The 26,117-nt window shown below is 47.0% G+C and overlaps 1 protein-coding gene across 1 annotated transcript; it reads left to right on the top strand.

The window, feature by feature from the left end:
- The first annotated feature begins 15,937 nt into the window (after positions 1 to 15,937).
- On the top strand, positions 15,938 to 25,326 carry CCR9 (C-C motif chemokine receptor 9). Its single transcript, XM_055342797.1, has 3 exons — positions 15,938 to 16,026; positions 23,068 to 23,112; positions 24,244 to 25,326. The coding sequence occupies exons 2-3, from the start codon at positions 23,092 to 23,094 to the stop codon at positions 25,324 to 25,326; spliced, it is 1,104 nt and encodes a 367-aa protein (XP_055198772.1). The 5' UTR covers positions 15,938 to 16,026; positions 23,068 to 23,091.
- Positions 25,327 to 26,117: the final 791 nt, after the last annotated feature.

Here is a 26,117-nt window from a genome sequence, read left to right as displayed (position 1 = left end):
ATATATATTGACTCAGGATATCTGCATATATATCTTTATTTAAACAACAATCTCCTATTTTACAGCTAGTGAAACTGAAGCTTCATGAAATCAAGTGACTTGCTCAAACTGCCCTTAGTAAGAGGGGGGGGTGGAATCTAGCTCTCTCTGATTCTAATATAAGTATATAGTTTATGTAATATAAAGTCATACCAGTCAACATTTTCCTCACACACCATAGTTTGCAAAAATGTTTAGCTGCATTGTCTGTTTGGGCCTTGACAGCTATGCTCTGACAGGTGGCTGCTGTGATGCCGAGCTTATCTCTCAATCTCCTGAAGTTAGAAATAAGATCGCTCTCTGACTTTGTGCTACTCAAAGTGTGGTCCCAGCCAAGTAGCATGGACATCACCCAGAGGTTTGTTAGAAATGCTGTCTCTCAGGCTCCATCCAGCCCCGCCAAGTCAGAATCTGTATTTTAACAAGACCCCCAGGTGACCTAGAGGCACATTACAGTCTGAAAAGCCCTCTCCAGTAAGCCTTCAAAGGTATGCATCCTGGCCAGAGCAGAGAGACACAGGGTCATCGAGACAAAGGGTCCCCAGGCTGCAGTCATGCGTGACACCGGTGGAAAAGCTAAAGAAAGCCGGTGTGCATTGACTCTGACTGGTCAGGCAGGGAGGACTAGGAAGGGATGGCACGGAGGTGACCACAGGCAGGCCAGCCCAGCAGTGCTCACGGATGAAGGCTTTTAGCTGATGGTCAGTGGCAAGATCAGTGGTGCTGTGGGAGGGGCACATCAGGCATCCAAGCCTGCTGACACCGCACGTTTGTCATGCGTCATCCCATGACCTTGGGATCATAGGCTAGGAAGATTCGAATCCGTTTTTATTGTTCAAGGCCTTTCTAGAAGACAGGGTGAAGAAGATGCCATGTCTGCCAGATGTCAGTCTAAAGCTCCTCTTTGTTTACAAATCACATTTGTTTACACTTGTATGTCTTTTTTGGAGGACGTTGTCCATGTCTCGGGTGACATGATTGGTCACATGGCACCCTGCACCCACAAGTTCTGTTCTCCCCTGCCTGGGATGGAACACATCCGCAAGAGGGAGCATACCTCCTGTGGTTCACTTCTAATTTTTGAGGGAACGTGGCCAACTCTGAGCTTACAATTACTCAATCATCGATGAGCTCCTCCTTTGTGGAAGGCGATGGGAAGCAGCATGGGTAACATCTGGAGGTGGCTTGGCCATTGCACTGGTGGGAATGAAGATCCCAAGAAGGCTTTGATGGCTCTCTTTTTGGTGCCCTAAAATCCTCATCTCCTTGACATAAAAGGAATTCAGATATGTCAGAGCCAGAGAGAGGAGGTCATCCCCAAATCTGGTAGAACCCAAGATGACATTTAAATCAGCTTCTTGGGCAGCCCAGGTGGCTCAGCTGTTTAGGGCCTGCCATCAGCCCAGGGCGTGATCCTGGAGACCTGGGATCAAGTCCTGCGTCGGGCTCCCTGCATGGAGCCTGCTTCTCCCTCTGCCTGTGTCTCTGCCTCTCTCTCTCTCTCTCTCTGTCTTTCATGAATAAATAAGTAAAATCTTAAAATCAATCAATCAATCAATCAATCAATCAGCTTCTTATGCCTTGTCTAAAACCATTTCCACCAGGCTTCTAATTTGGCTTCCCCAGTGGGTCCGCCCATGGAGAGCGCTTTTGCCAACAAACATACCCAAGACCCTGTGACAGCTGATTTTTATCTTTCTCCAACTTTCCACACGTTTCCATTAGACACTGCTGTCTCACTAAATGGGACATAAATTAGAAAGTTGTAATGAAGATGTTCCTGAGACTACTGGCACCAGACCCGCTGCTGCCTGGGGCTTCCATTATAGCCCCAGTGCCCGTTCTGCAGCTCAGGCTGGTGGGAGGGATGGGCTAGAATGTTACAAGGATGTTCATGAGGCCACATGTGGAGCCATGTGGTTTGGGGTCAGGAAACCAGGTGCCTGGTGTCAGGCTACACCCACAAACTTAGGCACCACCACCAAGTCAGGTGCCTCTTCATTTTGGCAGCTCAGAAATTATGAGCTGACAGTCAGGTGGCACGGAAATCTGTAAACAAAGTTATCAGCTAATCAGAAAAATGTGCTTGGATGTGGTTTTAGACATCCTGAAAGTTAGCCCAATGTGGCATAGTGTGGAAATCGCTATGCCCAGGACGAGTGATGGTGCGTGTGTGTGTGTGTGTGTGTGTGTGTGTGTGTTTGTGGTTGAACACAGAGAACCTACCTTTGTTCTTAGCTATTAGATGATCGATGAGAGATTTTGACAAATTATGGGATAATTTTGTAATAACTTTCTATGGAGAACTAATCATATATTTGCACAAATTCAAAGCATACATTCAAGACACATTACAGATTTTTTTGTGCTCTTCAACAAACACTTATGAGAATCTAAAATGTTTAATATTAATTATTTAACTGTGCAATTTATTCCTAAATACACTCTCGTGGTAAAACATTCAGTGATTACAGACAAAGTGAAGCTCCTCCTTGACCTCCTCATACCACATCCTAACTTCTTTCTAGAGGTAAACAGTGTGGCCATTTGGGTGTGAAAGTCTTTTATATGCAACAATAGACAAAAGATAGTCACTTTGGTGTTTTGTTTTGTTTCCAGCAGAAATACCATTATGCTGAACGCATCGTTTAGAATTTGCTCTGTTCATTTGGGTTTTTTTTTAATTTTTTATTTATTTATGATAGTCACAGAGATAGAGAGAGAGAGAGAGAGAGAGAGAGAGAGAGAGAGAGGCAGAGACACAGGCAGAGGGAGAAGCAGGCTCCATGCACTGGGAGCCCGACGTGGGATTCGATCCTGGGTCTCCAGGATCGCGCCCCGGGCCAAAGGCAGGCGCCAAACCGCTGCGCCCCCCAGGGTTCCCGCTCTGTTCATTTGGAAACAAAGCCTGGAGATCTCTCCACGCTAACACATACAAATCCACTCCATTCGTCTTAACTGCTGCATTCATTCCACAGAATGAATATACTAGCCTTTACAAAACCATTGTCTTATTTTTTGTATATATATATATATTATTTAATTTTTATTTATTTATGATAGTCACAGAGAGAGAGAGAGAGAGAGAGAGAGAGAGGCAGAGACATAGGCAGAGGGAGAAGCAGGCTCCATGCACCGGGAGTCCGATGCGGGGTTCGATCCCGGGTCTCCAGGATCGAGCTCTGGGCCAAAGGCAGGTGCCAAACCGCTGCGCCGCCCAGGGATCCCCTTTTGTATATTTTTTATTGGAGTTCAATTTGCCAACATAAAGCATAACAATCATGGTCTTATTGATGGACATGGAGATTGTCTTCCGTTTTCACCAACACAAGTACCTTTGTTGTGATACCTCCTCGAGAGCACGCATGAATATTCTCGAAAGGAAATAGCACTGTTGGACGGCTGAGACACAGGGATGCGAGCGTTATATGTTAACATCCTCCCGTGATCCCCCTGCAAGGGCTGAGCCAATTCTCACAGCTTCGGGAGGAGTGAGCCTGGTTCTCCTCCCCAGTGCTCAGTATTCAACTTGTGGAGAGTTGCCATTTGAAGAGTGAAAAATGTTGCTGTTTAACGTGCATTCCCAGATGATGAGTTAGACCTTCCTTGCAAGATGTTTTGCTCCCCTCATTTGGGAAAGGCCTCTGCATGCTTTTGCATGCTCTAAAGCTGGGGTTAATTGTCTTTTTCTTTGGGGTTCGAAAAGATACTGCAAAAAATTAGTAGCGACAGTTTTTCTCTCTTTCAGAAAGTCTTAAAACCTTGCATAGAAACAGAGGGAAAGAGCCTGTGGTGTGTCTGTGCATGTGTTTTTTTCCATAGCGTGACTTAAACACCCACACACGTTCAGTAAGCGGATTGAAGCCCCCAAAGATTGCAACGGCAAAGATGAAAGACAAAGAAAAGGAAGATTGTTCTACTAGACGCTTAATAACAAGGAGGGCAGTTTTCAGCGAGCAGCTGAAATGTGGCTCTCATGTTCTGCAAAAGGCTTGCTTTGCAATCCCAGAGCCAACTCTTTCCTGTAGAAATTTTTTCTCTACCAGGAGCTTGGGATTTGAGCTTGTGCTCATCAGTTGCCCACCTAAGGAAGTGATGTAAGTCTGTGGCCCTCGCCTGGGGTTATCTGAGGGGCTCATCACACATGGTAGTGACAGAGACAGAGGAGCACCAGATGATAACGAGGAGTGGCAGCCCGGGCTTCTCGACTTACCCTCAACCGCAAGGGAACTTATCTCCACAAGGCATCTTCCTGGGTGAAAGCTAAAGTCTGGGGACTTGAGAAAGCAGGGCACTTACGGGGCAAAGGGGCTGAGGAGGGAGGGGGCAGGAGATCTGTCCTCTCTGCAGATGGTTCCAAGGTGTGTGTGGATGAGGCCAAAGGAGCAAATTAAAAGATCATCACCAAAGATGGGTGTGGTGTGGAGTAGAGAGCTGGGTATGTGTGACATAATGCCTTTAGCACTCTGTTTTATAAATCGTTCAGAAAGACTCTCGAGGGGGGAGCCCTTTTTAAAAACAAGCTTGGGAGAGGTAGCGCTTCCAGCCTTTGTGAAAGTGGCTAGCTAGACCAAAGGAAGCCCAGGTGAGGTTTGCCGCAAACAGACCCATGATGGGACAGGGGACAGCTTGGCAAGTGGCAGGGCCTCCTGGACGGCCTGTGGAAGCCTCCCCACAGTTGCTGGTTCAGTGGGTGTGATGGATCCCACAACTTTAACAACTATCTGGGGGCTGCTGCTGCTGGTCTGGGGTCACACTCTGACCACCACTGGGCTAGAGAGAAGTTGCCAGAGAAACGTTTAATCAAGGAGAAAACAGACCCCAGGAGGTGTTTTGGACAGTTGTGCCTGTGATCTCACCATAGGCTGCTGGGGAAAGGTAGTCAGAGGAAAAGGAGCTGCCACAAATGCTCTGTGGCAAAGTCTGCAGATGGCAGATGAGGGACCACGTCTTCTTGATGAGCTTCTAAAAGCAAGTGAGGCTCGAGGCCTCAGTGGTACCAGCGGTGGAGCTGTGATGTCTTAGAAGGATTACCCTGGTCAAAACAGAGAGCCAGGGCCAGGGTTAGATTAAGCCGGGATGGAGAATAAAATATTAATGAGAACGACACCACATCCTAGCCAGGCATTTATGATTTTAATCATTAAAATCCTGCAAAATGAAAATAATAAATAACATGCCGTGGCTAAATAAAGGTCAAGGAATTCTTTAGAATTACTTAAAGACCAGAGACTCCTATTCCTCGTTCTTTTTATCCTGGCTTCCAGTCCTCTCCCCCCAAACCAAAATCTCTGTGCTTCTTAAACTTTACTGAGTGCACAGATCCCATGGGGAGCTTTTAAGTGCCAATTTGACTCAGCGGGTCTGGGGCAGAGCCTGAGACCCTACATATCTGTTTCCCAGGTTATGCTGCTGTTGGTCTATGGACCACACTTTGTATTGGAAGGTTTAAAATCATTCTTTTAATTCTGTGTTTTGGTCATCAATTTTAGACATTATTCATGTGCTTCTTGCTATAACAGATGAGGATTGCCTTCCTACACCTAGAGCCTCATTTATTTTCCCACCTTTACATTTAGTTTTATTCAGTAGTTTTATCAATATTAATAGACCACATTTATAGTATAGCGATACTGTAAAGTTATAAAAAGCCAAGTAGTGAACTGTTACTGCATTTCATTTCTTATAAAGCTTTTTGTTTTATCCAGAGTTTTGAATTGTTTTTCTTTTCTTCTTACGTCTTGCTCATAATAATCCTCTGTTTCTCCTCCAAAAGCTCACCATAACAGATATTCTATGTAATTCTCTTTTCTCTGGAAGACTTCCCTACCTCCACACACTTTAATTCTTCCCCAAATTCATAAACAAACCCTTTCTGCCCCTGAGCGGGCCTCAAACCATTCACCTCTTCTAGAGAATCATCCCCTCTCCCACATTTTCCCACGTGAGAATCAATGCTCAATTAGAATATAACTTTCCAAAGCCATTTAGCTTCTTTACCCCCATCATTAGAAATGTCTCTCACTGCTTTTCTTTATCTCCCTTATTCCTCCCTTATAACACGTATTATATAACGTGTGTGTATGTGTGTGTGTTTATACCTCATGATGTTTTCTTATTCTGTCTTATGTTAATTATTTGATATATGCTTTATCTCATGCAGTAGACAGTGACCCTTACAAGGATTTGTAACCCTGCTCGTCAGGGTTGTTTCTGATCCTTCTTCTGGCTCCTCCCCCTTTCTTGTTCTCATTCTCCTCTGTCTTCATTCTTCATGAAGGCATCTTTTGCTTCCTCTTCTCTCCCATGTCCCTATTTTAAGAATATATTTCTTTATAGAACCAAAACTAACTAGTGAAAATGACAGCCACTGGATAAACCTTTGGGTTTTCAGTAGCCGTGTGGTGCTGGAGGGAGGTGAAGGGGTGAGCATGTTGAATGCTGTGTTTATGCTGTGCTGCTCACCTGTGTGCTCGTATTTAATGTATATCCAAATAGATTGATGTGCAGGATATGGATATTTGGTTATAGGGATTGTATCTTTTATAATAACTTCTTAGAGGAAGCTCTTTCCTGTGTCTTGGAATGGCTCTTCTTTTCATACTTCAGTATTAATGTCACCTCCTTAGAATGACTTTCCTTGTCCTACCCCCCTTCCCCAAAGTAGGCCTATCTTGTTTTCCCGCCAGCCAGCCGCCCTCTATTATATCACCCTGTATAGAAGTTTAATTTCATTGATGTTCCTCTATCCATACCCTTTGTAGTTTTTTTTAAACATTTATTTTATTTATTCATGAGAGACACACAGAGAGAGGCAGAGGCACAGGAAGAGGGAGAAGCAGGGTCCCCATGGGGAGCCTGATGTGAGACTCGATCCCAGGACCCCAGGATCACGCCCTGAGCTGAAGGCAGACGCTCAACCACTGAGCGACCCAGGTGCCCTCTATCTATACCCTTTGAAATGGACTTTGCAGGTCTCCCCATCGAGAAGTGGAGTCTGTTTCTCCATTGCTTGAATCTGGGCTAAACTTATGACTTGCTTTGACCATTAGGCTATGACAGACGTGGCTGTGGCCACTTCCAAACCCAGACCTTGAGAGGCCTTGTGCATGTCTACTTTCTCTCTTAGGACCTCATCATCAGCATGTGTACAAACCCAAGCTAGCTGGCCAGAGGTTGGGGACCACAGGGGTGAGAGTGAGGACTGTCATGCACAGCCAGCCCCCATCACCTTGTTAGTGGACACGGACACATGAGCAGACCCTGCTGAGGTCAGCTGAGGTTGATTGAGACCATAACTGCCCAGCTGAGCCCTTGAAGTTTAAATTGAAACTTAGAGAATCAGAAGCTAAATAATAACCATTGTGTTAAGCCCCTCAATTGTGAAGTGGTTTGTTAGGCAGCAATAGCTGACCGATACACTTTGTTTATTTTCTTTAGACCACTTCTCATGAAATTCAGCTAGCTGCTCAAAGGCTCCACTTCTTCATCTTTAAAAAGGATACACTCTATCTTGTAGAATTATTATGGTACTTAATGGGATGATGTTCATAAAGCTGCTGTACAAATAGGGTGCTCAGGACATTTATTTATTTTCTCTTTCCTTAGAGAAGAGTGAGGATCACAGTTGCGAGGAAGCCTGAGCTGTTCTCCCTCAGGAACCAGAAATCCCCAAGAAAGCCCAGAGAGACTTTGGAACCATAGGAAGAAAGGTTGTTGGGAAGGGAAAGCCAGACAAACAAAAAGCAGAAGGAGACCCATAAATACAGATAACAAATCGATTGTTGCCAGAGGGGAAGGGGCAGCGGTTGGGCACAATGGATGAAGGGGAGTGGTGGGGGGAAAGGGAACCCAGGCTGAGAGAGCAAAGCAAGCCTGCTAATTCCATTGAATGGGAGTGATGTTCTTGCATTACCATTGATCAGATCTCTCTGTAGTGTTGAGAAATGACGCTTTTAACAGAAAAAGGATGAGCACTATTGCTTTGGTACCAGGTAATGGTAGGACATAGATATTAATGTTCTCTTTTACAAAAGAGTAAACTGAGGCTTTGGGATGAACACCATGCAGTAAGTGTAGCATCAGACCGACCCAGATATAACCGTAACTCTGTGATGACACCCTCCAACAGCAAGTACTGCTCACGAGCATGGGCCAGGTGCCAGGCTGTGGTGTGGCTCTTGCCCGTGTTAGCTCTTTCTGCCTTGACAGCAACCCTCTGAGGGGATGCTATTGCTACATTGTACATACAGATAAGGAAAGTACTTGCCTGGGGCACACAGCAGCTGTCACCCCATCACTGTTCTGCTGAGTATGGACCTTTCACTCTCTTTCTTGGCTCTCCCCAGAGGTGGGGGGAAGGCTCGAGAAATTGGGTGGGTAGTAGGAGCCTCAGAAAGAAGAGAGAAATGAGTGAAGTCTTCGAAGGCAACAGGAAGGAAGAACGAACGGGTCATCTCAGAGGTGAGGGGGTACCTATCCCCCCAACCTCTCCTCAGAGCTTCCTGGATGCAGGACAGCAGACGTCTCCCTCTTATGTTATTTGGAATATAGGGAGAAAAGGCTTCATCAATACATGTCAGAGAAGGGGACATGAAGAGGGCTCTCAAAGTCCTGCAGCCTGAGATATATTGAATAAAATGCTCAACACCATTGAAAAACATATTCCAAGTTTAAAAAATATCAGGTAGATTTCTCTCCTGTAGGACTCCTCAGAACCTTCTTTCCTGCAAGACCTCTTAGAACCTTCTCCATTTCAGGGCCCCTCAGGACCTTCTCTCCTGTAGGACCTCTCAGAATCTTCAATATCCTGCTTTGCCTGTTTTGCAAACAGTTTCACCTTGTGCCATGAGACTTAACTATTTTGTTTTGGGGCATGTTTTTCTAAATGTGGTTAATATTGGAAACTGGATGACTGTATTTCTTAGACAGAACCCCACGGTGAGCATCTGAGGCCCAGGCGTCATCATTCGTGATTCTCTGCACTGGCAGGTAGAAGCTCAATGAGCGGCTGTGTGCTTGGGAGGTACGTAGCTAAGAAGGAAACAGGAGCCTGGACACCTCAGGTCAACTGCCCCCACCCTCACCCCCCAAGAAGCTCTACTTTGGGCTCCATTGTAGGGACCTGATCTTTTGGTGTGGTTGCGTTGATGTGGCCATTTTGAAACTGAGGACATTTTGACACAGCTATTTTAATGCTGTGGAAATTTTCTGACTTTTTAAAAACACCGGCCATTTTAAATATTTTGCTTTTGAAAAAATTATTATGTATTGGTGAGGCATGGGGTCAAGGACAGGGCAAAGCTCAACGTGGTGGGGAGAAGGAGGAACAGGATGAGGCATGGGATGCGGGTCTATTTTTATTTTCATTTCTTGTTGGTAAAAAAAGAGTGAAAACTTTAATGGTCTGATTTTTAGGGTCACCAAAAAGCGCCCAAGTTTATAAAGCCCATCAATAATCAAGACAGTGTGATATTGGTGGGAAGAATACACAAATAGATCAATGGAACCGAAAAGAGAGCCTGGTGATAGAACCCCCCCCACCCCCCATAAATACAGTCAACTGATCTTTGGCAAAGGAGGTACAATGGAGCAGAGGCAGTCTTTTCTACAAATGGTCCTAGAACAATTGGATATCCGTATGCAAAAAAAAGAGTAAATGAATCTTGACACAAATCTTCCACTTTTTACAAAAATTAACTCAAAATGGATCACAGGTCTAAACGTAAAGTGCAAAACTATAAAACTCTTAGAAGACAACATGAGAGTAAGCCCAGGTGACTTTGGGCGTGGTGATGACTTTTTAGATACAATGACAAAGGCACAACCCATGAAAGAAAGAATCGAAGAGCTGCACTTCACTAAAATTACACACTTCTGCTCTGCAGAAGACAATGTCAAGAGAAAGAAAATAAGCCACAGACTGGAAGAAAAGATTTGCCAAAGACACATCTCGTAAAAGGACTGTGACCCAAAATATACAGAGAACTCTTAAAACTCACCAATAAGAAAATGACTTGCTTTTAAAATGGACCACAGGCTTCAACAGACATCTCACTAAAGAAGACATACAGGTGGCGAATAATCATTCGGGAAGATGCTCTACATCATATGGCACCAGCGAAATGCAAATTCAAACAATAAAGTATCACTACACATGTATGAGAACAGCCAAGATCTGGGACACTGATGACACCGAATGCTGGTGAGCATGTGGGGCGATAGGAAGGCCCATTCGGTGCTCTGGAAAGAGAATTTGGGGCTTTCTTTAAAAAATTAAACATATTCTTACCACAGATGCAGCAATCGGGTTCCTCGGTATTTACCCAAGAGAGCTGAGAACTTACGTCCCCATAAAAGCCTGCACATGGATTGTTTATAACAGCTTTATTCATAATTGCCCAAACTTGGAAGCAACCAAGAAATCCTTTAGTAGCTGAATGATTAAATAAGCTGTGGTCCACCCAAATGGTTGAATATTTTTCAGTGCTAAAAAGAAAGGAGCTAACAGGCCATGAAAAGACAGGAAGGAAACGTAAATGTATTTTACTAAGTGAAAGAAGCCAATCTGAAAAGTCTACACCCAGTAGGTTTCCAACCATGACATTGTGGAAAGGGCAAACTATGGAAACTGAGAAAGATCCCTGTTGGCAGGGGTGGGGAAGGGGGAGGGTGGCGACGAGCAGGCGGAGCAGAGAGGATTTTTAGGGCAGTGAAACTGTTCTGGATGACGCTGGGCTGGTGCTCACCCGTCCTTACAGTCTGCATTTGTCCAAACCCACAGAAAGTACAACACCAGGAGTGAACCCTAAGGTAAACTACAGACTTTGGGGGGATAATGACATGTCCATGAGGTTTGTTGCTTATAGCAAATGTACCCTCTGGTGCAGGAAACTGATTGTGGGGAGGTTGCTCCTGTGTGGCTACAGGGGATACGTGGGAAGTCCCTGTACCTTCTGTTCAATTTTGCTGTGAACCTAAAAGTGCTGTCTTTTTATTTAAAAAACAACAAGGACAAAAAAGCCTGTCAGCACATCTGCGTGTATAGTTGTCATCATTTACTACGAAGCTTCCCCAGCAGTTAGCAGGGGCCCTCCCTCCACCTGGGGTGTGAGGAGGGAGGGAGGAGGTGGGCCCTCTGAATGCACCCCTTGCCTCCCAGAGGGGGAAGTGGGAGAAGGGACAGTGGTGGCGGAGCTGAGAGGTCTGCTCCCGCGGCCGCCCCGGCAAAGGGGAAGCTCTAATGCTTCGGGCTGGTGGTGGGAACTCACGCCCAAAGGCTGCACGGGAACCTGGTTTCTCTGTTTCTCCTGAAATCCCCACGCAGCAGCCCATGATCTATTAGCAGTGGAACCTGGGTCAGGTCATTGCCTACATGAATCCCTTCGGGGACTTTCCATCACACCTGGCATCAGAGCAAAACTATAGCCTCTGGCCTCGGGTCCCCACATGCTCGGGCCCTTCCTGTTTCTCTGGCTGCCCCTCACACCTCTCTTGTCTCGGCCAGTTGGTCTTCTCATCCTCAGACGCACCAGGCTCTTCCTGCCACCTGTTCCCGCTGCTAGGCATGGTCAACCCAATCTTCACCTTCTGGGGGAGCGTCGTAAATGTCGCCTCCTTGGCCAGCCCTTCCTAACCACCCGGTATGAAGGGGTCTCTCAGCCACTCGGTCATGTCTTCTGCTTTACTTCTCCAAAGTCTTATTTACTATCATTTGTCTTGGTCCCTGCTCCCTCGCCACCTCTGAGATCAGTGCTGGCATGTGGTAGGAACCCGACAACTCCGCGCTGCGTGGGGATTGAAACCAGATCTCCCAATGAGACAGAGCGGGGCAGGGCGGGAGGGGTGACCTTTATCATTAACAGATAATGGGGCAGATAAAATCGCAGATCCTGCGGCTGGTCTCATGCTTCACGTGCTACAGGCTCCAAATCTCAGGAGCTGTGGATGACATTTATCTTTCTTCTAAGTAGCTTGTGTCCTGCAAGAGCTTGCAGCTGCACAGTGAACCCATGACCTGCCCTGAGCCTCTGTACTTCTGCCATTTTCTACCTGAAGCCACGTGCATCCCTAACTGCTGCAGCCCACATTTCCTCTCCCTCGCCCTCTCTACCGAAGGCACCCGAGTGTTTCCAGAGCCTCTGAATGATCTTGCTCTCTGGCTCCGGCAACATCCCATCATTTGCTGGCTCCCGGGGGTCCCACGGCTCTCCCATCCCTCTCGTTCCTTTCTCCAAATATGGGCAAAGTAAAGAATCTACAAGTGTCCTGGAAAGCCAGTGGATCAAAAGCCCGTGCTGGCTTTAAGCCTGCTGAGGCAGGAGGCACCCTGCCCCCGACTCCCCACCCACCCTCCTCCCCCAAGCCCCTCTGTGTTCCAGGAGAGGAGAGTGGCTCTGCCCCCCTCCCCCCACCCCGGCTTGTAGCCAACTGAGCCGTCCTAAGGTACATATACTAGCTGCAGTGTAGACCTGTGGTGGCCACTAGCCATATGTAGTTATTTACATGTATGTTGAAACCAATTGCAATAAAATAAATAAATTCAATTAATCAGTCTCTCACTCTAACTATGGTTTAGGGCCTCATCAGCTGCGGTTGGTGGCTGCCCGGTTGAACTGCACAGATCTAGAACATTTCTACCACTTTAGAAAGCTCTATGGATGGCCCTGTCCTGGACCCCCAGCACTTATGGGAGGTTTGTCTTTTCCATTAGGGCAGTCAGAAGACGACTAGTAAGCTGCTGGAATGTGCTGCTGGGCTGCAGCCATGGCCAAGGCCCCACGGTCTGTGTCCTCGTGGAGTTAGCGGACAAGAGGGGTCCTCCTGAATTTTGTTCCTCGGAAGTTTGCCCTGTGGCTCCTTGTACCTGCAATGATCAGATCCTCATCCCCAAACTGCTGTAAAGCCCTTTAAGGCACTTTGGGCTTCCCAAAATTAGTAAGGCCTTAATCGATGAAGAGTAGAGATGGAGCATGGCTTCTTCCAAAGACCCCACCAAGCTTTTGGGATATGACTGTCCCGATAGGTCTGGAAGGCTTGGGAAGGAGTCAGGATTACCACTCGAGCTACGATATGGAGAACCGGGAGAGCACAGGATTCAAGCAAAAACCCATTTGGTCTCTGCCAGAGACTGTGTCAGACACGTGGACTTAGAGGGACGGGCAAGCGGGAACCCAGACGTGGCGCTCCCGTTGGCCCCCACAGCTAGGCTTGTGGGCCTTTAGAACTCTCCCTTGCAGGGGTGAGAACACCAAGAGAGAAATGACCTCTGTAAAAGGACACCTGCAGCCTCCTAGACACCCAGTTCCGAATTCCATCGGCACACGGAGAGACACGGTGAGGGGACAGATGTCAGGGTGCTCCCCGCAAGCAATGACCCTACACTGGATGACACCAAAAAGGACCATGTTGGTCTTGGCTCCTTTGAGAAATCAATTTCCTTCTCCTTCTCCTTCTCCTTCTCCTTCTCCTTCTCCTTCCTTCTCCTTCTCCTTCTCCTTCCTTCTCCTTCTCCTCCTCCTCCTTCTTCTTCTTCTTCTTCTTCTTCTTCTTCTTCTTCTTCTTCTTCTTCTTCTTCTTCTTCTTCTTTCTTCCCCTTCTTCTTCTTCCCCTTCTTCTTCTTCCCTTCTTCTTCCTCTTCTCCTTCTTCTTCCTCTTTTCTTCTTCTTCTTCCTTCTTCTTCTTCTTCTTCCTTCTTCTTCTTCTTCTTCTTCTTCTTCTTCTTCTTCTTCTTCTTCTTCTTCTTCTTCTTCTTCTTCTTCCTCATATCTCCCTACCACCCCAGCCTCCAGCACCCTCTCTGCATCCTTGGAGAGGGAGCATGGGTGTTATTCTAAAGCAGCCCTTCTAGAACTTGGTGCGGCCTGAGCATCCCTGCCTCGCCTAGACCACGGGGGATCACATGGTGGAGGCAATCTTCTCCACGACAGCTCATTTGTCCTCCTCTTCTTCCCTGACCCCCTTCCCGACTTCCCTTCCGCCTGCCAGCCTCACCCCAACCCTCCGGCATCTATGTGGGATGCCCTTACCTGGCGAAGAAACAGCTGAAGTCACAAGAGGGTGAAAGCACAGCCTCTTGCTCGGACACCGGGGCTCCTGCAGCATAGCACGCGTCTGAGGCTCCTGGAAGCGCTTCGGGGTCCCGGGCCAGCCCCCGGCGAGAAGCAAGTGCACTGCTCCCCCCCCCACCCCGCCCGAAAACGACCAAAAATCAGTTCGGGGAGCATTTCTCCATTCGATTGCTCCTCTTTTTCTTTCGATAATTGCCAAGGTCGAGGGAGAAGTGAAAGGCCAGAGCCCCTGGCTGGCGTACCGTTTTAGACGTGATGCTCAGCAGCTATGGGCCGAGAGCGAGGGAATTCACAGCTCCCTCCAGGCTGCTGAATCAACTGCTGCTTTCATTCTTACTGCTCCCGCTCTGTAACTTTCGTACATGGCCGTTCGGTGGCCTTTCCCACTTAGATAATGAATCCGACGGCATGTGATGCATCACCGTGCTCTGCACGAATGGACGGTGACTGGGGAGGGTCACTCTGCCGCTCTGGTGAGTCCAGGGGACGACAAATGTACCAGAAAGAGGAAACCGGCCTCCCCTAGAGTACAGCTGTGATTTCCCCCAGAACAAAGATAAAAGAGAGGTCTGTATTGTAATGACAACAAGGAACTCGCTTGGGTCTTTTCTCTGCTACAGGCGGCAGAGGTCATGGGCTGCGGCTTCTATTCCTTGATTCTCCCTGTCAGGGCCTCTCAGTTGCCAGGCGCAGCACCTGACCCTGGGGCCCAGAGGTGGGGGTGGGGGTACAATCGTGTCACAGTCGATGATGGCCTTCCCATAGCCGTGGGGGCTAAAAAAAACATCTGTGAACTTCATTAAGAATATAATATTTTGGGACACCTGGGTGGCTCAGTGATTGAGTTTCTGCCTTTGGCTCGGGTTGTGATCCTGGGGTCCTGGGATCGAGTCCCACACCGGGAGCCTGCTTCTCCCTCTGCCTATGTCTCTGCCTCTCTCTCTGTGTCTCTCATGAATAAATACATCTTAAAAAATATAATATTTTGCATGTTTAGGCTTTTATAAAAATGTCATTGAAACACCCATAATTTATCAGGTGAGATGCTTTATCTGCATCCATGCATCTAATATATAGTGGTCACGCCAGAATAAAATCTGACTGTAGCTGACCCTAACTTTAAGGCATCCTTGACTCTCCAACACTCCCGGGGTTCCTAGACATGCAGCACATACATGCCCTTCTAAAGTAGCACCATTCAATAGGACTTTCAGAATCTGTGCTGTCTCCCGTGGACGCCACCAGCTTCGGGTGGCTAGCTAGCTAGCACTTGTGATGCAGTTGGTGTGACTAAGGATCTAGTTATGTTTGAATTTGAAAAGGCCCAGGTGGGCAGTAGCTACTGTATGGGGAGCATGGCTCTATGCCCTTAGGTACAGCTGTTGAGGCCAGAAAGGGTTGCATGGTGACAGACCGAGCTGGGGGGTGCTGGTCCCATACCAGCCAGACCCCCCACCCCAGAGAGACCTAACACATGCACACCCATAGCAAGCCTGGCAAAGCTGACCCCTCTCGGCAGCCTCTCTCCCCCTCTGCCTGCAAGTAGCTGTGCTGTCTAGGAAAATACATTGTTCTTAGACTCTTGGTCTGTAGACCAGTCTTCAGAAAAGATGGTTTCCCTTAGCCCAGCAGTTCTTGGTTTTTCGCTTCTGGTTGCAAATCATCGATTCTGCTGATTGCTGGAGGTGCAGCTGGTGACTCCCCACTCCCCACCCTCCGGGGCCACCCTGCCTATGACAACACAGGCAGGGGTGGCCTGACTTCCTTTATAGTGTTTTTACCGAGGTTGCCTGCACATAACACATAGAAGCCTTGCCCCTCATCCCAGGCAGAGAGCCGGCCAGCCCTCCTCCTCCCCTCCCCTAAACGGAGCTGGTGGGGCCACCTTCTCCTGGAGTCTCTCCGGCTGCCCTCCGCAGTGAGTATCACTCACCCTCCTCCTCTGCCCGGCCCAGTATCTCCTGTGTCCTCACGTGTGCATTGTTTCTATGACTTCTAAAACTCAGGCTTTTGCTCATCTGTGCAGTGGTCCTGAGCACCAGGCACTTTGCTAGATGCCTCCAGTGAGGCAACGGTGAATCAGGTGGTGGCTTGCCCAGTCTTCTAGGATGAGTAATAAGACTCCCTCCCACCTACATATGTGATATAAAAGTTCAAGGCAGTCTGTTCTGTGATTTGTACCTTACAGGAGGGAGAAGCAGGTGCTCGGGATTGGTGACAAGAAGGTGGTCAGGACTAGGACAGTGAAGCCCCCGTGAGGTCCTTGGGTCGAGAGAGGCCTCATGGAAAGGATGTCTGGGCAGCACTCTCTGTAGCAGTGAGAATATGGAAACAAGCAAACTTTGCACCAAGAGGTGATGGTTAAGTGAACTGTGACAGCAGACAAAACAGAACACCCGACAGCCCTCCAGTCTGACGACAGCTCCACGTTAATGAGCAAAGTAGGCCGGGAAAGAGTGTTAACTAGAAAGCCAGATTGATAGCGGTTTGTGCAGTCCAATTCCCTTCCCATTTTTTAAAAAGATATTTATTTATTCGAGACACAGAGAGGGAGAGGCAGAGACATAGGCAGAGGGAGAAGCAGGCTCCTTGCAGGAGCCCGACATGGGACTCGACCCTGGGTCTCCAGGATCAGGCCCTGGGCTGAAGGCGGCGCTAAACCGCCGAGCCACTGGTGCTGCCCGATTCCCTTCCCGTTAAGTGTGTGTGTGTATGTGTGTGTGAGAGGCTCTGTCGCAGAGAAACCGTCTAAAAGGATGCACCTCAGAAAGTGAACAATGGCCAGCCCAGGAAAGGGCTGTTTGAGCACTTTTAATTGTCTTCATCATATCTATTTGCTCTGGGGGTGTTGGTTTGCTTTTGTACATTATGAAATGTACAAAATCTCCTTTAAATTTTTTAAAGATTTTATTTATTTATTCATGAGAGACACACACAGAGAGAGGCAGAGACACAGACGGAGGCAGAAGCAGGCTCCTGGCAGGGACCCCAATGCAGGACTTGATCTTGGGACCCAGGGATCTCGCCCTGAGCCAAAGGCAGATGCTCAACCGCTGAGCCACCCAGGGGTCCCTCAAATCTCCTTTATAAACGGAAAAAGCACAGCTCTTCTATTTTCGATGACTCCTCAGTGACTGTGGCTTTGTCCTTTCAAACACACACACCTCTCCAGTTCTCTATCACCATGAGCCGTAGTAGCTCTGTAGCCGGTCGGCCCCGCAGGCGGGCTGTCACTGCACCCGGAGTTGGACTTGGGGGGCAGCCACCAGCCTACAGAAGCCGGAGCCCGTCTTCTCCTCCCCCTGCAGAATGAGCCAGTCAATCTGCCATTTCAGCCCCTGGCGCTGGACGCTTCTTTTTCTCCATATCTATCTGCCCGGAAGCTTCCCCACCAACCCCAGGACTCCCCACTGCGGGGCAGGGGGTGAGGCCCTGACCAGGTTTGGCCCGCAGACGGCCGTAGTAGACCGCTCGGAGACCCTGTTTTCAGGCCGGTGAGAGAAAGCAGAGCTACCAAAAAATGCAAGAAATGATTCAATCTCAGTATAGCGAATTGGACAAAAATCAAAGCAACACCCACTTTCCTGACTCACATTAGTATCTGTCTCCAACTCACGGCTGCACGGCTGCAGTGGGCAGGGAGGCTGGGGTTGCATGATGAGGTGTTTTTGTTTTTGTTTTTTTTAAGTAAACACTACACCCATTGCGGGGACCCCGAGATCAAGAGTTCCAATGTTCCACTGAGTTAGCCAGCCTGCTGCCCTTCCGTGATGATTCTCCTGTCGATTACTTAAAGACAGTGGAAAAAAGGAAAATAATTGTTGTATAGTAATGGTTGTCAGCCTAACTTTTCTCACATGTAGGTTTTTCCTTTCTTTCTTTCTTTCTTTCTTTCTTCTTTCTTTCTTTCTTTCTTTCTTTCTTCTTCTTTCTTTCTTTCTTTCTTTCTTTCTTTCTTTCTTTCTTCTTTCTTTCTTTCTTTCTTCTTCTTTCTTTCTTTCTTTCTTTCTTTCTTTCTTTCTTTCTTCTTTCTTTCTTCTTTCTCTTTCTTTCTTTCTTCCGTGAATTAGCAGCTCTGCCTTCTACCACCACCCGGGCCCCTGTACACATCTCCTGCTTTCCAGCTTTCCTGCCTTTGTGCATATGTTTCCCTGCCCTCGAGCAATGTTCTCTCCCCTCATTGCATGTCCCCATTCTCTCCAGCCACACACACACACACACACACACAAAAAAGTCACTCCCTCAATGAAGCCTTCCTGGGTTTCCCCAGCACTGGAGTCAGGACTTCCTCCTACTAATTCCCAAAGCGACTGGTAGTATTTACCACGGTTGGTATTTGCAGTGATGATGTTTGAATGTGAGCTTCTTGAGGACATGGATCATGTCTCATACCGTGTTCAAGCCAAGCAGGTGTACCGGGTGTCAAGACACTCTGAATGAGTAGCTGGGGGATGAAGAATGTTCCCTCCTTCACACCCAGCCCTCTGCATTCTGCGAAAGGCATTGCACTTGACCCTTGCCAGCAGCCCTCGCAGCAGGGTGGGCTCTTGCTTCCATTTTACAGCCAAGGAAATCTAGGCTCGGCGAGGGCATGCCACTTCTTGCTAAGGTCCCACAGGCAGGAAGGGCTGGACCAAGGGACAGATGGAGGTCCATTGTGCTTCCCCCCGCCCCGTCCATTATGCTGCAGGACACAGGCAGACTTTTTAGATGGGAACAGTCACGGCCCCGTAATGAAAGCAGCCTGAGCACAGTGGCGAGGAGAGATTGGGGCACCCCGGAGCCCGGCGCCCGAGCGCTCCCAGCAGACACAGGGGGGCCTGCTTTCAGTATGTTTTGTTATATGTGGGTGTTTGCCTCTGACTCGGGGGCGAGAGGAAAATGAAAGCAAGCTTGGAGACTTTGCAATTGGTGCAATAAAATCTTCCAAGAGTATTCTGATAGAGGAGAGGGGAGCTGGATGGAGGGCCCTCTACAGTGTCTTTTGATGGTGGGTCTTGGGAGGAATATGTTTTGATTTTGCTCTTTGGCTTCTCTCTAAATTTTCCGTGGGTCAGAAGCACATGTGTAACAGCAGCAAGATAAGCCTTCATAAAAAGCCAATGTAGGATCTCAAGGTTGCAAAAAGTAGCCACAGATAATTTAATTACTAGTCCTGGGCTTCTTTTCCAGGCCAGCGGCAGCAGGCTGAGAGTGCCTCCTGGGGAGGCGCTTTTGCAAACAGATGTATGGTATACAAAACGGAAGAGCATTGAGGCTTTAAAAAAAAAAAAGTGCTGTTATTTTTACTATAGTTCTTAAAATAAATTTCATGCACAAAGTAAAATATTTAAATAGTTTACAAAACCTAAAGGAAAAAAATGAAAGTCTCACTTTCCACTGGTCATAATTGTTCAATCTTCTTCCAGAAAATGTTTCAGTACTGATAAGCAGTGAAGTGTATAACTTTTACATTTTTTTTAAACGATCACGCAACATAGTCTTCTACTTTGCATTTCTACCAAATACTCTTGGTGACCTCCTTATTTCCGTGTGAGGTCTGTTTTAATTCCATTTATGGACTTCTTGGGTTTTATTGAAATATGTATCAAAATATTACCAATTGCTGGGTATTTAGGTTGTTTCTACTTTTTTGTTCTGAAAAAAAAAAAGCTGCCTCATGCATCTCTGTATGTAGTTTTATGTTCTTTTGTGAGAATAGCAATAGTACATGTTTCCAGCAGATCGAGTGATGAGTCAGAGCTATTGTGCTTTGTAAATTTTGACAGATATAGTTTCATCCTCTGAAAAGGTTGCACAGGGCAAGGCAAGAGGGCAGGAGCAGTGCAAATATCAACCATCCTGTCACCGGCACTGGGGAAGCCTAGGAGGGCTTCAATGAGGAGGTGACTTTTTTTTTTTTTTTTTTTGCTTGCCCTTAAAGGCTGGAGAGCATGGGGACAGGCAATTTACACTCCCTGCTAACTAGTTATAACTAACCATGACCAAAGCCATTCTTTCTTCTTTATGTGGCTTCTTTCCTTGGGAGTTTTTTTCTTCATTATTATCTAATTAATATTTAGTCTTTTTATGTAGGTAGAAAAGAAGCCACGGATACTAAAAATACATGAACTGTTTTTTGGCTATTGTCTCAAAATCCAATTTCCCTGCTCCCCACGCTGTATTAGAATTACATGAGCTAAGTTGGGAAGTTCCACATTTAACTGGGCCTTATTTAAAAAAAAAGATTTTATTTTTTAAGCCCATGATTCAGAAACAAAATAGAGGATGATAAAGTCAATGGGACAATATGGAATTTGGAGAGGGGATCTTCTGAGATGAGGTCAACACCCCTGCTCCCCATCAAATGTCCACCCACTAATTTCAGCTTCCATTGGCGATTTTCCAATCCCAGGATTCCTTCTGTATTTAGTGGGTGGCACCATAAGAAGGGCTTTCTCACCTCTTTGTACATTTCTTCATTTCATTTCTTTTTTTAAAAAAAGATTTTATTTATTTATTTATTTATGAAAGACACAGAAAAAGGTAGAGACATAGGCAGAGGGAGAAGCAGGCTCCCTGAGGGGAGCCTGATGCAGGACTCGATCTCAGGACCTGGGGATCATGACTGGAGTCAAAGGCAGACACTCAACCACTGAGCCATCCAGGTGCCCTTCTTTATTTATTTTCATCAGTATAGACTCCTGCAGCCTCACATAGCTGGATATGCTAGAATGATTGCCATCATTACTTAACTTGGAGCCCAAATCACCTCTGATTTGGCCAGTGAGAGCCCCAGCAGGTTGGCACCTATGTCCTTTGACAAGTCCTCATGGTCCTTCAAACACCTGCTTCCTAATGAAAAAAGAAAAATCAGTTCCAGGTTCATCTTGCAAGTTCCCTGCCCCACTTTGGAGTCAGATATTTCTCCACAGTGCTGCTTCCTTTTGGTGGAAGAAGGTATTTAGAAACTAAGATCTGGGCACTCATTGCTTATTCTGCTGTGTCATTGCTTTTGGGTCATCTTAGGAAACAGTGCCAGGAAATGTGTGTGTGAAGCACAAATTATCTATCATCTATCTCTCTATTATCTATTAATCATCTATCTATCTATCCTATCTATCTATCTATCATCTATCTATCTCATCTTTAAAGGAGTTAACTTTTTAAAAATATGAGTTAACCTTGAATCCTCAATTCCAATAAACAGCACGAGGGACTCCAAGGCATTTTTGAGAAGTGCTGGCAAGAAGGTTGCAAGGAACAAGCTGTATTGTCTTCTTCCTCACCTCCTAAAGGCTAGATAGGACTCTGAGGAGGAAAGAAAATCACTTTTCATTAGATTTCAGTTGTTTTTCCTTTCTTCAGTTGAACCACTTTGTTGAGGTCCATGTGCAAAGATCATATTTAAAATGCGGAATATAAGTTCTGATATGTACGTATATGCCCATAAAATCTCCACACAATCAGCCCAGTGAGCATATTTATCACCTCCAAAGGCTTCCTTGTGCACTTTTGCACCTCATCCTCCCCACCCGCACCCCCTCCCTGCTGCTTCTCTCTTACCAGGAAATCACTGGTCTGTGTTCTCTCAGGATAGATTAGTTTGCATTTTCTACAATTTTATGTGAGTGGAGTCGCAGAGTATGTACGCCTTGGTCTGGCTTCTTTACTTAGCATAAATATTTTGAGACTCATCCGTGTTGCTGTGTGCACGCGTTGTTCATCCCGATTTCATTGGGTGGCCATTCCATGGTTCACCTATCCCTTCCCGATACTTGACAGACATTTGGGTTGTTTCCAGCAACTTCTGCTACAAATAAAGCTGCTGTGAACACTCATAAAGCAGTCTTTGTGTGGACACATGCTTGCATTTTTCTTAGGTAAGTACCTAAGAGTAGGATGGTTAGATCACATGGAGAGTGGGTATGTAACTTGTTACGAACCCAACAAAATGGTTTTCCAAAGTGGTTGTACCACATGCCGGGTCCTGGAAACCACTGTGCTTTCAGAAAAAGAGGTTGAGTCATGATGTTGTGTTATGGAAAGGAAACCAATAGGTTAGGGGAAGATCTATGAAGGAGAATTGTTTTCTTCTAGAAACTTGGGGTGTGGTGCTGGACATGGTTCTTTGGAATGTTCTCGCTAAAAGTATAAAAAGAAATGCCCTGCTCAGGCACAGACCCTTCCTTGAAGGGAGGTGAGCTGTGGTTCCCTGAGTTATATTGAGGTGGGTTTACAGAGATTCAAAACATCAAAACACATACGAACAATAGCAGAGATTGATTGATTGATTGATTGATTGATTGAAGTCAGCGTGGAGGCCCTTTGCATCAGGGAACCAACTATCTTTTCTTTGCTAAACAAATCCTGGGACTTCCTTTTCCTGCTGGAGTCAGGGGACAGAGAAGATAGGGCCCGTTTTCCTATCCTGGGCTTGACAATGGAGCCTGTAGGTAGGTGCTGGGGTTCTGGCCCCACTGGGAGAGAGGCCCCGATGCTGGCAGATGTCTCCTCCTTTTGTTCCGCCCCCTGCACCCGGCCTTGCCACCTGGTTATGCAGAGGCCATTCCCCTGCAGAGTCTGGACCCAGAGGGCTCTCAAGTCAGGCTCTGTCCTGTGATCTTCAGGAGCCCCCCGGTTGATGAAATAGGGCTGGGGGCATTTACTAAACCAGAGTATGATTGAGAAGTTGAGTCAAGAGAAAATGAGCTCATGTAAAAAAGGATGTGCTGGGAAAGCATGAGGGCCCCAAAGGGCTCTCAGGGGAGAGGTTTCTCTCATTTTGTGTTCACAACCAAAATTGTTTTGAAATCTAGAATATTCTGTTTGACATCAGTGTAACATGGACTCTAACTCTTGCTTGAGATCCTTTCTTTTCGTATAAACAAACAAATTTAACATTCAATTTCCACCTTTAGGTGTATATTACTGTTCTTTTGTAAGACACCTCTTTTTGATTTTTGCCCTCTCTTTCTAGGCGCAGGCTTGCATCTGGTCCATCATGGTGCCCACAGAATTCACAGTGAGTACAGCCATGCCTCTCAGGCTCCTCAAAACACACTCTCATCTAGCCTGTTTTGGGGGGAGTGGGAAGAAACCCGTTTTGGAGAGGGTTTCTCGGGGTGAGATCTCTGCCCCGTATGGGTAGTCGATTCCAGCACGGAGGGCTTTACAAACATGAGAGACCAGAAGAGCTTTGGGGTATGTGGTGAAGCGAGAGGAAACTGCTAGTTTAGATCTTATTAACAGTAAGTGTTTTTTTAAAATGATTTTATGTGTCTGTTCTGAAATCGAGACAAACAAGGGTAAAGGTCAATCCATAATTCATTTTGAAAAAAAAAAAAACCCTTGGTGAGCCCATCAGTAGTGCTTCTTGCATAACATGCCAGAGGCTTTACGAAAACCACATAATGGTATAGAGGCGTTCAACCAGTACAGCTGCACAGGGCCCTGGTCCTTAGAGGGGCCACCTGCTTAATTTAATGCTCTGCTGTCTTGAAATTCTTAACACATTTTGAACAAGGGATCCTGAAAACTATGTAGCCTGCCCCAGTGCTTGTGCATTCACATGCACGTTGAGAGGGTACGAATGTGTGTGTGCGTGCGTGCGTGCGTGTATGTGTGTTGGTGCTTCATGAGCAGAGGATACACAGCTTTCAGATGACCCAGGGAAATCTGGACCCAGAAAAGTTTAGGAGCCTCTGAGGACCTTTCTGAGAGTGTGGAATAAAGAGGAGAAATTAGAATCATTCAGAGTTTGATAAAAGTCTTTTGCCCATCATCGGTCCCAAAGGGGTCCTACCCCATCTGAGCGCTTGTTACATGTCCTGTAAATGTTCCTTTGCCTCTGTGTGCCCTCCACTAGGAGGTGGGTTCCACAAGAGTGGGAACCACGTCTGACTTACCCGTGCATTTTTAGCACGCACACAGTACCTGACGTAGCCTATGTGTGCGAGAAAGATTCTTTGAATACAAGTATCTATTGTATGATTCAAGCAGATACTCTCAGAAATTCCTACTTTCCATGCATACATTTCTCTGTCTTGTCATAGACTTTTGGGGTGGAGGAGGGTCACGTGGTCCATGCCTCTGCCATCCTGCAATCCTCCAAAGGATAGTCCTTGACCTAATGGTATCTGATGTCTCCTTGCAGAACCTCATCTCTAACATATCTGATGACTACAGCTACCACTCCACGTCTCCCGTGGATGACTACATGAACTTCCCTGATTTATTCTGTCAGAAAGGCCACGTCCGGCAGTTCGCGAGCCACTTCCTCCCACCCTTGTACTGGCTTGTGTTCATCGTGGGCACCTTGGGCAACAGTCTGGTCATCCTCGTCTACTGCTACTGCACCAGAGTCAAGACCATGACCGACATGTTCCTTTTGAATTTGGCAATTGCCGACCTTCTTTTTCTCTTCACGCTTCCCTTCTGGGCCATCGCTGCCGCCGACCAGTGGAAGTTCCAGACCCCCCTGTGCAAAGTGGTCAACAGTATGTACAAGATGAATTTCTACAGCTGTGTGCTGCTGATCATGTGCATCAGTGTGGACAGGTACATTGCCATTGCCCAGGCCACGAAAGCGCAGACCTGGAGGCAGAAGAGACTTGTGTACAGCAAAATGGTTTGCTTCACTGTCTGGGTGGTGGCAGCCACACTCTGCATCCCGGAACTCCTGTACAGTCAACTCAAGGAGGAATCTGACATCACCATCTGCACCATGGTTTACCCTAGTGACCAGAACAGCAAAGTCAAGTCGGTTGTCCTGACCCTGAAGGTCATCCTGGGCTTCTTCCTCCCTTTTGTGGTCATGGCTTGCTGCTACACCATCATCATTTACACTCTGTTGCAAGCCAGGAAGTCATCCAAGCACAAGGCCCTGAAGGTGACCATCACTGTCCTTACCGTCTTTGTCCTATCTCAGTTCCCCTACAACTGCATTCTGTTGGTGCAGACCATCGATGCCTACACCGTGTTCCTCTCCAACTGTGCCATTTCCACCAACGTTGACATCTGCTTCCAGGTCACTCAAACCATCGCCTTCTTCCACAGTTGTCTGAACCCCGTTCTCTATGTCTTTGTGGGCGAGAGATTCCGCCGGGATCTTGTGAAGACCCTGAAGAGCTTGGGTTGCATCAGCCAGGAGCAGTGGGTCTCATTCACAAGGAGAGAGGGGAGCGTGAAGCTGTCATCTATGTTGCTGGAGACAACCTCGGGAGCTCTTTCCTACTGAAGGGTCTTTGCTCCGACATGGACGGGCCTTTCAGAAGTCATGAGAAATACAGCTATGGCATCTGCACTGATGCTACCAGAGGGAAACCAATGAAGAAGTAAAAAGAAGTGGGGGAAAAAGAAAAAGCCAGAAAGGGATGAATTTGGACAATTACTTCATTTAGAATTTCCAAGCCAGAGTTTTCCAAACTGACTGGCTGTCCCATGAGACTGTTGATTGGTCTTGGCTGCAATAGCTGCAATTTTCAAAGGAGGACCAACACACGGTCCTGCGGACCACACTGGCTTTGCCACTTGCTTTAGCATTAATGCAGCTGACCTCTAGAGGAGGCATTTGACATCCCCAGGGTGCTGTGAATTGCTGTAGCTTCAGTTCTGATGCCACACCTTCCAAAAGGGGATGCAGAAGCATTGGCCACTGCCACCAAAAAGTCCACAAAGCCACAAGGTTTCATGAAAACTTCCAGTTTGGGGGAATTTCTACCCCTGGCTTTGGGGCCTGGTGCCCATCCCAAGTTTTAGAGATTCTTGATCTAGAATCTTTTTTAAAAAAAAAACAAAAAAAAAAAAACCTCAGATCTTCTCCTCTGGTCTCCTCGATCTGTTTTGGGCCAGTGAGGAACCTTGTGACTCTTCTGAAACTTTCTGCATGACTGGTCAGTGAGCCCCTGGATGACTGACTATACCAGCATGTCATCCCCATTCTCCAGGCTTCTTGTGTCCATTTCTGTGCCCTTCCAGGGCTTCCATAACTCCACAGCTGGCTGCAGCGTTGACCTGCACAAGGACTCC

This window comes from Nyctereutes procyonoides, unplaced genomic scaffold (genome assembly GCF_905146905.1).
Source record: "Nyctereutes procyonoides isolate TBG_1078 unplaced genomic scaffold, NYPRO_anot_genome, whole genome shotgun sequence".
NCBI lineage: Eukaryota > Metazoa > Chordata > Mammalia > Carnivora > Canidae > Nyctereutes > Nyctereutes procyonoides.
This window is presented reverse-complemented; position numbering and strand designations above follow the sequence as displayed.